This window comes from Marmota flaviventris, chromosome 20, assembly GCF_047511675.1.
Source record: "Marmota flaviventris isolate mMarFla1 chromosome 20, mMarFla1.hap1, whole genome shotgun sequence".
NCBI classification, from domain to species: Eukaryota; Metazoa; Chordata; class Mammalia; order Rodentia; family Sciuridae; genus Marmota; species Marmota flaviventris.
Genome location: NC_092517.1, coordinates 19988660 through 20004439, shown reverse-complemented (window position 1 = coordinate 20004439; position 15780 = coordinate 19988660). Strand labels below are relative to the sequence as shown.

Genomic DNA, 15780 nt, shown 5'->3' with positions numbered 1-15780 from the left:
GCCGGCCTCCAATTCCTGGTCCTCCTGCCTCAGCCTCCCGAGTTGCTGGGATTATAGCAACATTTATCCTTTTCTTTCTAGAATTGAGCAGGGAGGATGGGACCTCATATCCTAGAACATGGGACTGGAGTGTTCTGTGCCCTGGGTAAGGTTGGCAGCCCTCTTCTGCAAATCCCATGGGCCCTGTCAATAATAGACGTCCTCCTCTGTAGATGGGAGAGGCTGAGGCCCAGGCAGGTGAGGCCCCTGCACAGGCCTGTGCATAGCGAAAGCTGAGGAGGAATCTGTGTTTCCTGTAAGCCTCCCCACACCTCCTCTTACGTGGTGACCTGAAACCTAGACAGGCACAGCCTCCTGGTGACAATTCCATCAGTTTCCCTTTGGGATCCCACGCTGCTGTCTTGAAGCGAAATCCTCTTTGGTGGCTCTTTAGGAAGGCAGCCTGGTGGAACAAGAATGGCCTCACCAGTGGCTCGGGAGGCTGAGGCAGGAGGATCGAAGGTGGAGGCCAGCCTCAGCCAAAGCGAGGCCCTGAGCCACTCAGGGAGACCCTGTCTCTAAATGAAATAGAAAAAGGGCTGCGGATGGGGCTCTGGGGTTGAGGGCCCCTGGGTTCAATCCCTGGCACTAAGCAAAAAAAAAAAAGAATGGGCCCCAGGTCAGGCAGACAGGGTCTGCTCTTCCTGCCTCACCTGCCTCCTTCTCCTCTCCTCCGCTCACTTCCACTGAGCAGGTGTCTTCTATGTGTTCAGGTATTTCTAACTTTTTCTTTATTTATTTTATGATACCAAATGTTGAACCCAGGGGCCCTCAACCCCTGAGCCCCGTCCCCAGCCCTTTTTCTATTTTATTTAGAGACAGGGTCTCCCTGAGTGGCTCAGAGCCTCGCTGAGTGGCTGAGGCTGGCCTCCACCTTGCGATCCTCCTGCCTCAGCCTCCCAAGCTGCTGGGATGACAGGTGTGCGCCAACCTGGTTTTCTCCTGAGATGCTGAACCCTCTTCTTGGGCCACCCCTGGCTGAGAGCCACAGAGATGCCTGGGCAGGGTCCCCTTCCCCGGGGGCTGGGTCTCAGCACTGGCCGTGAACTTCACCCAGGCCAGCTTAACCCGGGTCCTCCTCCCGGTCCCCATTCCCGCGGCCACCCCTTTACCGTCGTGTCCAGAAGAAGTTCTTACATCCATATTTGGCCATGTGTCTCGCTCCCCTCCCTCCCCCAGCCCTCAAGGTGTCTGCCAAAATCCGGGCTAATTCATTTCATCTCCCAGGCTGTCACAGTGGAGGGGGGCAGCGAAGAATTCAGCTATTTATTTATTTATTTTTTTGGGGAGGGGGGTGGGCTCCAGATTCTTAGCAGAAGTTTCCAGAAGGAAATAGAATAGTCAGGGCAGCAGGGGGCGGGGGGACTGCGCTGCATCCATTGCATGAAATAGACAATATTTCCTGAAACAGGAGATACGAACCTCAAAGAATTTCAAATAAAACATTCATTTTATTATTTTATTATTTTTTTTTTTTTGCAAGAAGCAAAATGAGAGAGAGAGAGAGAGAGAGAGAGAGAGAAGCAGAATAGTGAGTCTTTTTATCCTAAGTACAGATGCAGTTGATTAGGACCTGAAGCCTGGCCGTGTGTACCCCCGGTTTATTAATTGAAGAATTTCCTCTTCCCCAAAATGGGAAGTTCACATTAGGACCCAGCCTGCCCCTCAGTCCGGGTGACACTTGAGAACGGAGCCTTTGCCACAATCCTATTTTCTCTTCGGTGCTGGAGGAAATCCTCACAAAGGTCCAGGGCGGTGGGGGAGCCCCCAATGGGGGGCTGGGGGGGCCCAGCGAGCAGACCTTTGAAAGCAGCCTCCATTCATTTCCTCCCAGAGCATGAAATCAAATTAGAGTCCGCGGCCCACCATTATTTTATTCCTACATTTCGGCTCCCTCTCGCCCCAGCAGGACGCGGACCCCTGTGCACAGTCAGCAGAAAACTCACAGGACCCCGGACAGACCCTGGCACGGCAGCCCTGGGGGACTCAGAGTCCAGGCACCCCGGGCTGCTGGGGACGCTGGGCCTGCTCCCAGTAGCTCCCTCTGGGAACACCAGCCTGGCTCTGTCCCTACCACCCCTGAGCCCCGTCCCCAGCCCCTTTTTCTATTTTATTCAGAGACAGGGTCTCCCTGAGTGGCTCAGGGCCTTGCTCAGTGGCTGAGGCTGGCCTCCACCTGGCGATCCTCCTGCCTCAGCCTCCCCAGCTGCTGGGATGACAGGCGTGCGCCACCGCGTCGGGCTAAACATTTACTCTTAGGTTTGCAAAAAAGATTTATCTTTGCAGTTAGTTTGTGCTCATGGCAACAAGATTGATATGTTTCATTCGTGGTCTTTTTGTTCTGCAGTACCGGGGACCAAACATAGGGGGCTCCACCACTGAGCCACATCCTCAGACGGTTTTTAATTTTTTTATTTTGAGACAGGGTTTTGCTAAGTTTCCAGATGTGACCGTGAACTTGCCATCCTCCTGCCTCAGGCTTCTGAGTCCCTGGGATGACGGGTGTGCCCCATGGTGCCCAGCAAGTTTTTTTTATATAAAAGCAGGAGTTATAAAAATGACTCGTGAGCTGGGGTGTAGCTCGGTGCGCCTGTCCAGCATCTGCAGGGCCCTGGGTCTGAGCTCTAGCACGGAAACAAACCAACAGAAACCAACAAACAAACTCACTTTGTAACCAGGGGCAGTGGTACACGTGGGTGTCTCTCTCCTTGAGAGGCTGAGGCAGGAGGATCGCGAGTTCAAGGCCAGCCTCAGCAAAAGTGAGGCCCTAAGCAACTCAGCGAGACCCTGTCTCTAAATAAAATATAAAAAGGGCTGGGGACGGGGCTCAGGGGTGAAGCATCCCTGGGGTCAACCTCAGGTACCAAAAAATTCCCACAGTTATTTCCACCTCTGGGCAGACATTCTGAAATGAACCAGCTCTGGCCTCCAACTTGCGATCCTCCTGCCTCAGCCTCCCACAAATCGCTGGGATGACAGGCGTGTGCCACCGCGCCCCGGCTTCTCTCTAGATTTTCTGTTTTTACACTTGAACCTTTGATCTAGTTGTCACTGATGTTGGTGACCCCTGTAAGGCAGAGATCCAGTTCTATTTTTGTCTCGATGGCTTCGCCCTGTGCCTGGGTCACAGTTGGGTGATTGTCCTGGTACAGATGTGGCTCCAAGGAGGACAGCTCCTGACCCAAGACTGCGCAGCCCGCAGGTGTCCTGTCCTCGGCCCGGGCTTTGCCCCCTGTCCCTGTGGTGCTCTGAGGTGACCCCAGCCTTTCTGGCTGGTCCCCCGGGCAGCACCTCTGTGTGGCATCTGGCTGCTCATTTCCCCTGATCTCTCAGGGCCGCTCTTTGTCATCGCTCCTGTTCCTGGGCTGCTGACACGGTCCCATTGTTCTCCCTTGGCTGCTGAGGTGCTGATGAATGTCCCCCCCCACCTCCTATGTCACGGGCCTCAGGTGGCACGTGTGCCCTGAAGGACACTGGCAGGCTGCCCTGGCACGCGGTCTGCTCTCCTTCCTCTGCCACCTGCGGGCCTGGCCCACCTGCTGCTGGGAGGCCTCAGGGTCCCCAGAGGGCTCAGGAATGCGGGCAGGGGGAGGGCAGACGCTGAACCAGCTCTTGCTTCCATCTTGGCCTCCAGTATTTATTTCTGTGCAAGAAAGTCTCTCTGGAGGCTCCCCTCTTGGGCTGTGTGGGGATTGGGCTCATGGAGAAGGTTCAAGTTCAAGGGCTGAGCTGGGGGCAGAAGGAGAGGGAAACGCAGTCAGGGGGTGGCCCACGCCTGCCATCCCAGCAGCTGGGGAGGCTGAGGCAGGAGGATCGCCAGGTGGAGGCCAGCCTCTGCGATTTAGTGAGGCGCTCAGCAGCCCAGTGAGTCCCTGTCTCTAAATGAAATACAAATAGGGCTGGGGACGGGGCTCAGGGGTGGAGTCCCCTCAGTTCCATCCTTGGCACCCCCCCTCCAAAAAAGATGTGCCTTTGCCCGAGCTGCGCAGTGGGTGGGGGCGGGGCCTGCCGGGCCTCCAATCCTCTGCCTCCATCCTTAGGACTCTGCCTTGGGAGTCAGGTCCCCTCCCCCGCCTGGGACGCCGTGGGTGGTGACGGTGATTGTCTGCTGAGGACAAAGGACGGGGTCCCCAGGGCCTCCTCCAGGGACAGGACGTCTGTTGGCCTCCTGGTCCCCTCTGAAGGTGGCAGAGGCCCCCAGCTGACCCCCAGCGCTCCCTGGTGATGGAGTGGCCTGGTGGTGGGCGAGTGGGGGACGGGGCCAAGGAGACGGGCCAGAGCTGTGTGTGCGGTGCCCGCGGGTGCCCAGCCTGCCCACTCCATGCCTGGCCCCACTTCTATGTTAAAGCTCTCTGCTTTATAAATGTATTTCTTCTCCTTAGCTCCCCGTGACAGCAGCGAGCATCCTGCCATGTCCCACCTGCACGGGGTGTGACGTCCCACTCCTGTGGCTGGACCTGCTGTGGGGTGTCCCTGGTCGTGGGTTCCTCTGTGAACATGGGAAAGTGACGTCCATTCATTCCCCTGTCTCTCCCAGTCCCCTCCCCTCCCTTCCCTCCACTCCCCTGCGTCTCATCCAGTGAACTGCGGTCCTCCCTCCTCCCCACATTGTGGGTCAGCGTCCCCATATCAGAGAGGACACTCAGCCTTTGGTTGTTTTGGGGACTGGCTTATTCCACTCAGCACGATCGTCTCCAGCTCCGTCCATTTACCAGCAAATGCTGTCATTGCATCCTTGTTGATGGCTGAGTAATATTCCACTGTGTATATGGACCACAGTTTCTTTGTCCATCCCCTGTTGAAGGGCAGGACATCTAGGCTGGTTCCACAGTTGAGCTATTGTGAACTGAGCTGCCATAAACACTGACGTGGCTGTGTCCCTGTCGTGTGCTGATTTTAAGTCCTTTGTGTATAGACCGAGGAGTGGGACGGCTGGGTCCCAGGGTGGCTGCATTCCCAGTTTCCTGAGCCCCTCCCCCCTGCTCTCCTCAGTGGTGGCACTGAGTTCCAGTCCCCCAGCCGTGGCTGAGTGGGCCACCCCCTCGCCCACACTCCCTGAGTCACCCGAGTCCTTTGTCCACATCCGTGAGCCCAGGGGCCGCCTGGACTAGGGGGACAGCCTTCACCCCTTCAGGGTGGGGCCTCGGCTCAGCGCTGACTGTGGGTCCCAGCGCCTGGCTCCCGGGGTCCTTGGCGCTCACCCTGGGACCCCCCCAGCGACCTTCCTGCAATCGGGATCTTTTGGTCCCCGGAGGAGGCACTGGGGGCCGTGATGGGGACACAGCTGGGGACCCCTGCCCTGCCTCTGCCTCCCGCCTTTGTGGCCTCCGTCCCCAGCCTGCAGACTGACCCTCCTGGCCCAGCCCCTTCCATTCCCAGCCTCCGACCGCGTGCCAGGAGGGGACAGCACAGACACCAGGGGACACACTCCCGCCCTCCTGGGACCCCGGGCTGTGACAGGGAAGCCCCAGGAGGAGGCCACAGAGGGCAGAGAGCGGCTGGCTCCCTGGGCGGGGGCTCCCCATCGCAGCCCCAGGGAGATCAGGCCGGGGACAGCTGCCGCCTGTCCTCACCCGTAGCTGGGCCACTTGAGCCACTGAGCAGACCTGCGCGGGCCTTGAAGTGGGGAGGGACACGTTGGGCAGTGAATCAAGACCCCGCCCTGATGATGGCGCCTGAGCTGCAGAGTGGTCGTCCCCACGCAGGGACTTCTGGAACCTCCAGGAAGGAACCTTCCAGAACCACCCTAGAAAGAACCTTCTAGAACTTTCTTGGAAGTAACCTTTGTAGAAAGAACCTTCTAGAACCTTCCTGGAAGGAACCTTGTGGGAAAGAATCTTCCTGGAAGGATCATTCTGAACCTTCTTGGAAAGAGCCTTCTGGAACCGTCTAGAACCTTCCTGGAAGGAACCTTCTGGAACCTTTCTAGAAAGAACCTTCGGCAGCTAAAAACGGAACCTTTTAGAACCTTCTAGAACCCCTCCTGGAGGGAACCTTCTAGAACCTTCTGGAATCTTCCTGGAAGGAACCTTCTGGACCCTCCCAGGACCTGTCCTGGAGCACTGACGGGCTCCTGTGTGCACCCCCCCGCCCAGGGACAGAGCGACGGTCTTGTTCTGGACGCGGATCCTGCCCTTGGGGACGTGGGGTGCTGTGGTGGACACAGGTCAGTGCTCTGAGCTCGAATCTGTCTGGATCCCGGCTCCTTGACCTTGACGCGGCCACCGCGCCTCTCCAACCTTGTTCTCGTCTGTAGCACCCACGTCGCTGTCGCCAGAGGGTGATGGCACACGTGCTGTGTCCATGGCACAGCTGCCCAGGTGGACCAGGGCAGCAGCCGTCTGTGGAGAGCCCGTGGTCACACGCGGGACCCCACCTGGGTTGACTCACGCCGTCCTGCTGTGACCAGGGTAGGTGTGTGTGGCAAGTGGTGGTGACAGTAACAGGCTGCAGTTCCCTGCTGTGGCTTTGTGTTGTCAGGGGCACAATTTAAAGAACCACCAGTTGAACACAGTTTTTTCCCTGATTTCATTTTACCTTTAATTTGATTTTGATTTAATTTTACTTTTAATTTTCTTTGGTCCTGGGAACTGAAGTGGCTTAACCACTGAGCCACACCCCACCCCTTCATCCCCGTAAAAAAAAAAAAACACTTTTAGCTGCAGATGGACACGATCTCTTTATTTTATTTGCTATTTTATGTGGTGCTCAGAGTTGAACCCAGTGCTCTGCCCCTGAGCCCCGTCCCCAGCCCTTTTTCTATTTGATTTAGAGACAGGGTCTCGCTGAGCTGCTCAGGGCCTGGCTCAGTGGCTGAGGCTGGCCTCCACCTGGTGATCCTCCTGCCTCAGCCTCCCGAGCTGCTGGGGTGACAGGTGTGCACCCCTGTGCCCGGCTCCTGATTTCAAATCCAGTATCCTTTCTGCTTCTTAGAATACCTTTTGATTTTTTCAAAAATCTGATTTTCGAGGTTTCTCGACTATATTCAAAGTCTGATGTTCTTTTCCCCTGAACACATTTCCCCTCCTCTGTCCCACAAGGAAAGTGACATGTCCCAGATCCCCGAGGCTGTGCTCAACGCTGACCTTTGTGAGTTTCTCATTATTTTTATTTTTGAAACGATTAAGATATAGAATCAGTAGAATTGGAAATTGTCGTTTTGAACACTCCCGAGAGCCTTGAATGGCTCTGCGCACCCTCCAAGGACCCCGTGGTCCCCAGCAGATGACAGCCCTGATAGGCGGGAGGCACAGAGGGCCGTTTGTGAGCTGCGTGTCTCTGTCTGGCTCCCACCCACTCGTCCCAGAGCCATTTCCCGACCCTGGCTCGTGGGAACCGGGAGGGACACTGCCCGATTCATTCCATGCAGAGATGAAGGACCCCGAGCGCCCGGGCGGCCCAGCCCTGTCACTTCCTGGGGCCTGATCAAAAGTCGGATGAGGAAACCGCTGCCCGGCAGCAGGCCCGGAGCTGACCCCGGCTTCCCGCGGTGCCCTGGTTCTCAGCGAGGCCCGACAAGTCCCCGTGACCTCTGAACCCCTTAGAAGTGTCCCTGGGCCGGCTGCAGAGGGGACACTGGGGCAGAGCTGTGTGCTGGTGGGAACAAAGGCTGCCTGGGGACCCCAGGAGGCCACCAAGGGGCCCTGTCTGCACTTAAAGCTCCGAGTGTGTCCGTCCACTCCTTTCCCATCGCAGGGTCCCAACAAGTGGGCAAGACGAGGCGCCTGGTGGCACTCAGCCCGGGAGGAGGAAAGGGACACGTTCCTGGTAAATAAAGTGGAAGAGGCTCAGGCGCTGACCTCGGCTCCGGTCAGCTCAACAAAGATCTATGTCGTGGAGCCCTGGCCGGGTCTCGTGCTGTGACAACGGATCACAGCCCCAGGCCTTGCTGTGAGCACTCGGGCTGGGGTGAGCGAGGCGAGGCCAGGTGTGCAGGCACAGGGAGCAGGTGAGGAGGGACACGGGGGACACGGATGGGGCATGTGCCTTGATTCCTAAACAGAAAGTGGACGGGGGGTAAAGCTTGGAGGACAAGAAGCTGGCATGCAGCCCGGGTCCCTCCTGGTCAGGGCAGGCCGTGGGGCCTGTTGGTCAGGAGCCTCTGCATGGGGTAAGATCTCTGCTCTGGCTGGGCCTGGTGGCACCCAGCTGTCATCCCAGCAGCTCAGGAGGCCGAGGCAGGAGGATCGCAAGGTGGAGGCCAGCCTCAGCCACTTAGCCAGGCCCTGAGCAGCTCAGCGAGACCCTGTCTCTAAATAAGATATAAAAAGGGCTGGGGACGGGGCTCAGGGGTCGAGGGCCCCTGGGTTCAACCCCTGGTACCAAGAGCACAAATCTCTGCTGACCCCTGACGGCTGTGTAACTGGGTCTTCATGGGACCCCTCCTGGGCCTCATTTCCTCACCAGGAAGGTCGCAGGTGGTGTCTGGGCTCGGGAGGGGACCTGGAGGGTTGGAATTAGTCTTTTTAACCCAGAGGAACCCAACCCCTGAGCCCCGTCCCCAGCCCTTTTTATATTTTATTTAGAGACAGGATCTCCCTGAGTTGCTTAAGGCCTCCCTAAGTGAGGCTGGCCTCCACCTTGCCATCCTCCTGCCTCAGCCTCCGGCACCGCTGAGCTGACAGGTGGAATTACTCTTGACAGTCCCTTAAAGAACCCACCAGGCAGTGCAGCCTTGGCTCTGTGGGTCCCCTCACCCACCAGAGCAGGCGTGGGCCGTCACACAGGCTGGGACCTGCCTCACCTCCCACCTGTCCCTGCTCTGCCGTGTGGGAGGCTGCAGGGGTCAGACGGTCGCCTCTTCTGGGCCAGGTGGGCTCAGCTTCACCTTGAATAGGGCAGGGCCATGGGGCCAGGAAGGAGCCCAGGACGGGGTCTGCCAAGTGTGAAGTCACCTGCGTGGCCCACTTGAGTGGGAAGCAGCTGTTGGTCACAAGAGGAGGGACTGTGAGGCCACACCTGCTTATCCAGAGGACAGTGGGGGCTGTCACCAGGAAGTCAACCCGCCAGGTCTGCGGGGGATGGATCCATGGATGGATTGATTGATGCACCTAGAACATGACTCTGTGGGGCCGGGGTGGAGGCTCAGCGGTCTCCGCATTGGTCCTCCTGCCTCAGCCTCCGGCATTGGTAGGTGTTGATAGGGCCACAGTCCCTCTTTCTTCACAGTTTCTTGGAGTTGCTTGGTCTCCCCTGGTTTGTAGCTGTGTCCTTTACTACCTGCCCCGTCACCAGGGCATCTGTGGGGCCCTGGGTTCCCCCCACGTAAAAATTCAATGTGACTTTGTTCGGAATGGTTTCTAGATGTCCCTGCTTGAAAATGACAGAGGCAGCAAAATGTCCAGTGACTCTTCTTTCCTTTTTTATGTTTTATTTTGAGATCTTGCTGATGGTCTTGCTGAGTGGCTGAGGCTGGCCTCCACCTTGCAATCCTCCTGCCTCAGCCTCCCGAGCTGCTGGGACGTCAGGTGTGCGCCACTGCCGCCAGCCCTCTTTTCCCTTTCTAACCTGCTGTTCTCTGTCCCAGGGGCCCAGATCATCGATCTGATGATGCTGGTCATCGATGTGACCAAGGGGATGCAGACCCAGTCGGCGGAGTGCCTCGTGATTGGTCAGATCGCCTGCGAGAAGCTGGTCGTGGTGCTGAACAAAATAGACCTGTTACCCGAAGGGAAGAGACAGGTGGCCATCGACAAGATGACGAAGAAGATGCAGAAGACCCTGGAGAGCACCAAGTAGGTCTGCCCTCGGGACACGGTGCCATGGGAGAGGGCGTCTGGGGCGCTGCTTGTCATCAACAGGGATCGGGCAGGCGCTGGCCACATCAAGGGCCGCATGGAGTCGGGTGAATGTGAAGGTGCTGCTAAAAGGAAGCCCCAAATCGTGGGTGCCGTGGTGCACTCCTGGAATCCTAGAGACTAAGGAGGCTGAGGCAGGAGGATCGCAAGGTGGAGGCCAGCCTCAGCAACTCAGCAAGACCCTCAGCCAATCAGAAAGAGCCTGTCTCAAAATAAAATCTAAAAAGGGCTGGGGATGGGCTCAGGGGTGAAGCACCCCTGGGTTCCCCCGCGTGGAGGGCCTGGGCCTGGGGACATCGGTCCTGTCCTCTTGAATTCCCTGGGTGGGGACAGAGTCCCGCCCGTGTTTCCCGGCAGACCTCAGCGCCAGGGAGACCGAGAATCCTGCTCTGTCCCCGTCTGCGTCTCTACAACTGCACCATCAACACCGGACAGGGAATTTGGGTGGGTGACTGTTTTTGTCACAGAGGTTTGTGAAGTTGGGTAGGAGGACAGACGGACGGACACTGCTGCTGGAGACCACATTTGGAAATGCTAACCTGTGTGACAAAGGACCTCGGTGGCTTTTCCTGCCTAGGAGTTGACAGTTTGATTTTGTAGACAGTAGGAAGTCGTGTGGGTGCGGTGGCACATACCTGTGTCCCAGGGGCTTGGGAGGCTGAGGCAGGAGGATCGCAAGGTGGAGGCCAGCCTCAGCCACTCAGCAAGGCCCTGAGCAAGTCAGCGAGACCCTGTCTCTAAATAAAATAGAAAAAAGGGGCTGGGGACGGGGCTCAGTCAGTGATCAGCACCTTGGGGTTCAATCTTTAGTTTTTTTTTAAAAAAAGTAGGAAGTCATTGGAGACTTTTGTGCAGGGAGGGGGTGACTGAACGAGGTCACATCAGATCACCGTCCGCAGGTGGGAGGCTGGACTGGGGGGGAGGACCTGGGGTGACTGGGGGGGGGCAGAGGCGTCTGGGCTGAGCGTGCTCCCAGGGAGAACAGGCACCTTCCCGGGTTGAGGCCGTGTAGGGCGGAGGAGGCCACCTGGGGGACCCCTAGCAGGACCCTTCACAGCACTTGCTCCTGAGGACACTCACGGGGCTCAGGAAGGTGGCCGCGTCCCTGTGCGGGACCAGGGAGCAAGAGGCAGGTGGGCCTCCAGGGACCCGGAGCCACCTGGTCGCTCAGTCCCAGTAACTGATTCTGATGAGGCCAAGCAACTCAGCCAGTGTCACTGTCCCCACAGCCTCATTGTCCCAGCCTCCTCCTCCGTGTCCCTGGTGATCCATACTAAACAGCGGTCACCGGGCGACAGGGGAGCCTCCCCTTGGCTATGCAGCAGGAACAATATCCTGCCCCGTCCACCTCCTGCCTCTGCCCGTGGAGGCCGCCAGAAGAGGCTCTTTGTGTCCTTGTCGCGAAGATGGATCTGCTTCCCCATTTATGATGGTGTTTTTTTTTTTTTATTTCCAGAATCTCACACCTGCAGCGCTTCCGCAGAATTCTCCAGTTGGTTAAATTAAAGCCCCAGCCCCGTGAATGCACCAAATATGTCATAAAAGATTTTCCAGCGCTGCCTTTTGTGACCAAAATTCATCAATCCGATAAAATCGACACATTTAGATAAGTGTTGCATGAGAATGCAGGGCTCCGGCTCCCCGCGGAAGTGGGCATGAGGCTGTAAAAAGGGAGATAAAAAATTATATCTCCTTTGGAGTGAGTTATTTGATCTCCCTGCCGCTTTATTTACTTGTCACAGAGCGGAGAACAGGTCTTGGGGACCCTGCAGAAAACGTGCCGTCCAGTGTCGCTGTCATTGACTCCAGGAATGGGACCTTCTGGGAAGGGCGGAGGGACTCGGGAGGGTCAATTCATACTTGGCCACGTCGATGAGTGACAGGGAAGGAAAATCCGCATTGGCAGGTTGAAATGGCTCTTCCTGTTGGAATGTCGTAGTTGAAGGTCAAATGACGGACTCCATGACAGACCAAAGGGGATGGTCCATTGGTGGGGACTTTAAATTTTTTTTAACATAATTTTAGGTCCTAAGGATGGAACCCAGGGTGCTGGACCCCTGAGCCCCGTCCCCAGCCCTTTTTATATTTTATTTAGAGACAGGGTCTCGCTGAGTTGCTGAGGCTGGCCTCTACCTTGCGATCCTCCTGCCTCAGCCTCCCAAGCTGCTGGGACGGCAGGTGTGAGCCACTGCACCCTGTCACATTTTTTTTTTATTGTGGTAAAATATACACGATATTTCTCATTTTCAACACTTGTAACTGTGCAATTCAGTGACCTCAAATACACTCACAATACTTTATACTCATCTCCCAAAACCTTTTCACGATCTCCCAAGTCGGTTCAATACCCATGAAGCAATTCTTCCTGTTCCTCTAGGAACCTTTGTTCTGCTTTCTGTCTGTGAATTTCACCTGTTCTAGGTCCCTGAGCTGAGGGGAATCCTGCATGTCACAGACCATAAAGTCTTCCAGAAATTCTATTTATATTGTACCAGGTTTCAGAACTTGGCTTCTTTTTGTGGCTGTATAGTATTCTGTGGTGTACCTGGGCCCTGTGTTGTTGATCCATCCTTCTCTTAATGGACACTTGTGTTGTTCCCTGCCTGTTATCAACGATTGTGCTGGGAATTTGGGTGTAGAGATAGATACCTGTTTAAGTCCCTGATTTCAAGTCCTTTGAATATATACTCTTAGTGGGGCTAGGTGGTGGCTCAGGGCTCGAGTGTTTGCCCACCATGTTCTGTCCCCAGTACACCCCAATAGATACACAGATATGTGTAATGGCATTTACACATATACTAATATATTTATATAAAATATCTAGCTGGGTGCTGTGGCACGCGCCTGTCATCCCAGCAGCTGGGGAGGCTGAGACAGGAGGATTGCAAGTTGGAGGCCAGCCTCGGCAACTTAGTGAGGCTGTGAGCAACTTGACAAGGTCCTATCTAAAAAATAAATAAATACATAATTCAATAGCTAAATAAAGAAAAGGCTGGGGTGTAGCTCAGTGGTGAGGTGCCCCTGGGTTCAGTCCCTGCCACCCCCACCCTCCAAAACCAGCCCCAGGAGGTACGAAATGAGGCTGTTGTTTTAATGAGTAGTGAGGTCGAGATCCTGGGGGGCTTATTGGCCATTTGTATACCTTCATGGAAAAATATTTGTATCCTTTGCCCATTTTAATTGGATTGTTGTTGAATTGCAGATTTATACACTGACCCCTGCCATCGTAGGATTTGCGATTCTTCTCGACCAGTCCGTAGATTGTCATTTTGATTTCTTAGCAGGGTCCTCTCATATACAAAAGTTCTTTTTTTTTTTTTTTTCTTTTGTACCAGGGATTGAACCCAGGGGACACTTACCCAGTGAGCCCCATCCCCGGCCTTTTTAACATTTATTTAATTAGAGACAGGGTCTCACTGACTTGCTTAGGGCCTTGCTAAGTTACTGAGGCTGGCCTCCACCTTGCGATCCTCCTGCCTCAGCCTCCTGAGCTGCTGGGGATGACAGGTGTACACCACGGTGCCCAGCCTGCCGTGTTATTTTCTAAACGGGTTCTCCTGTTTTACAGATGACTGAACAACTGACTTGGGTTCATATGTTGAAAATATATCTGCCTTCAAAATATAGTTGAAACTTTAAGATGGAAATGTCATTTTATTCTCATTTTTAACACAGGACTCTTGAATCGGTGGGGAGGTGGCACATCTCTCCTAAGTGCACCAGACACGTGTGCTTGTGTGTCTGTGACCTGGGCACATATCTGGTCTGTTGGCCTCTGGCCTTTTTAATATTTATGCGTCTAATATCCACAAAGGTGGTTCCAGCCTCCTGCCCACCTGGCCGTCCCTGCAGGTCCCTCCATCCGGGTTCCTTTTTTTTTTGGACACATAGAAGTTCCTCATTTCCACGTCGTCCCACTCTTTGATTGTTTTTCTTTGTGATTTCTTTATCTCTGAAAGCATTTAAAATGACTCGCGCATAAGCATTTATCAATGTTCGCGGAAATCAAAATGGGAGATCAACACGCGCCCCAATCTTCCCAATGCATCAAATTAAAATGTTTCCTCCCGTCCCCCCGGCCGGCTTGCCCACAGGTACACAATTCGAGGTGGTTGTTATCACCACGTTGACACGATTCCGCGTTCTGGGCTTTTCTGTTTATTTTTTCTGCTAAATGTCATCCTCTGACAGCACCTTAGGCCCATCTTCCCCCCCAGACGCGTGTTTCTTGCTTCGAAGACACTTTTTTGGGGGGTGGTAGGGGTACCCGGGATGGAACCCAGGGGCCCTCGACCCCTGAGCCCCGTCCCCAGCCCTGTTTTGGATTTTATTTAGAGACAGGGTCTCCCTGAGTTGCTTAGGGCCTTGCTGTTGTTGAGGCTGGCCTCCACCTTGCGATCCTCCTGCCTCAGCCTCCCCAGCTGCTGGGGTGACAGGCGTGGGTCACTGCACCTGGCTGAATTCTTTTTCCTTCTCTGTCCTCTTTAAATTCCCTTTTCTGACTCTGCTGTCCCCCTTTGCAAGGCTGCCCAGTGGCACAGCTGGCCTGGGCCGTGGTGACCTGATTGGGTCAAAGAGGTGGCAGTAGCAGCGTGAGCCGAGATGGGCCCTGGGCGAGGCTTGGGCTCCTCCAAACACCCGCGGGGCCCGGGGAGGCCGAGCAGGAGAGGCTGGGACAGACCGCCAGGGGCCTTGGCACCAGCCCGGGTGTCGGCTGCTTCCTGGGCGTCACGGTCCCCTGAGGTCCTTACAGTCAGGGCCTGGAACAGGGCTGTGTTCAGTTTTTGGAGAGCATTTGGGCAGCCTGGTGACAAGGGCCATCCAGGGCGGAACTCCAGTGACGCTCGGGGGAATGGGTTGGAGTCACAATAAGAAGTTGTGGGGACCGAGGAGGGACAGGGACACCCGCACAGCACACAGGTGGCTCAGGCTCCATCACAGACCGTGAGCCAGGGAGCAGCGCAGGTGGGACACGGCCTGGTGGCCGGTGGGGCTGCAGGGCTGGGGACAGCGGGGCTCTCAGGGCCACCTTGGGGACAGGCCTTCTGCAAGGCCCTGGGTAGAAGGTGACCTCTTGAGGGGACGTCAGGCGAGCCGCAGGGGCTGTGGGGCTTGGGGCCGTGATGGTCCTGTGGGTCGGTGGCCGTCTCCTCTTCTGTCACACAGCGTCGTCCGTTTGGCGGGGGACGTGGGCTGTCAGCTTTAGTGGCAGGTGGGAGATGACCCGTCACACGGCCTGCGTCTGAGTTCTCTTAGAGACACGGGGGACGGCAGGGACAGTGACCTGGGTCCCCGGGGGAGACTGGCAGGGCAGGGTCTGGGGACGGGCTTCTAGAAGGTTCTTTCTGGCCCGGGGTTGAGACCTGGGGGCAGCGGGTTCTTGGAGGGACTCCTGTTCAGTTGTCCCTTCTGGGTGGCCCCTGTGTCCTGCTGAAGTCTGGGCACGTGGCCAGTGTGGAGGGACACGGGGCCAGGAGGGTCCGAGGGGCAGCAGCCCGCGTGGCCAGGTGGCCTGGGCGTGGCTCTGAGCCGTGGGTCACAGGAGGGCCTGTCCTGCCTGGTCGTCCGTTAGCGCCTTAGTTCCAGCCAGTGTCCCCAGTTGGGCCACTCCTGTCTTCCGAGTGTCCCCAGCGTCTGAACAGGCCTTGCCCACGTGAGTCAGGCCTGCTGAGCGTGGAGCAGCCCCGGGGTCCCCTCATGTCCCTCTCGGTGGCTGCAGGGGTGGGCTTCTTGTCCCCTGGGGGGAGGGGCTGCTGCAGGGTGATCAAACACGTCCCTGGGAGCGAAGAATGTCAACAAGTGACACGTGCGGACCTCAGACAAAATATCTTAACTTGAAACACACACGTGCATTTCTGCTTGGTGACGTCGACAGGCGACTTGTGACAGAGGAGCTGGGGGCCGGGCGGCGTCGCCCCTTCCTGTCAGGACAGCGTGGCTGGTC

The 15780-nt window shown here is 56.3% G+C and overlaps 1 protein-coding gene across 1 annotated transcript in view; it reads left to right on the top strand.

Annotated features, from left to right (window-relative positions):
* Positions 1–15780, top strand: part of Eefsec (eukaryotic elongation factor, selenocysteine-tRNA specific) — a 118375-nt gene that overhangs the window by 34554 nt on the left and 68041 nt on the right. Inside the window, exon 2 of the mRNA XM_027954452.2 lies at positions 9566–9773. Within this exon, the coding sequence (XP_027810253.2) occupies positions 9566–9773 (208 nt within the window). The remainder of the gene's footprint in view (positions 1–9565; positions 9774–15780) is intronic.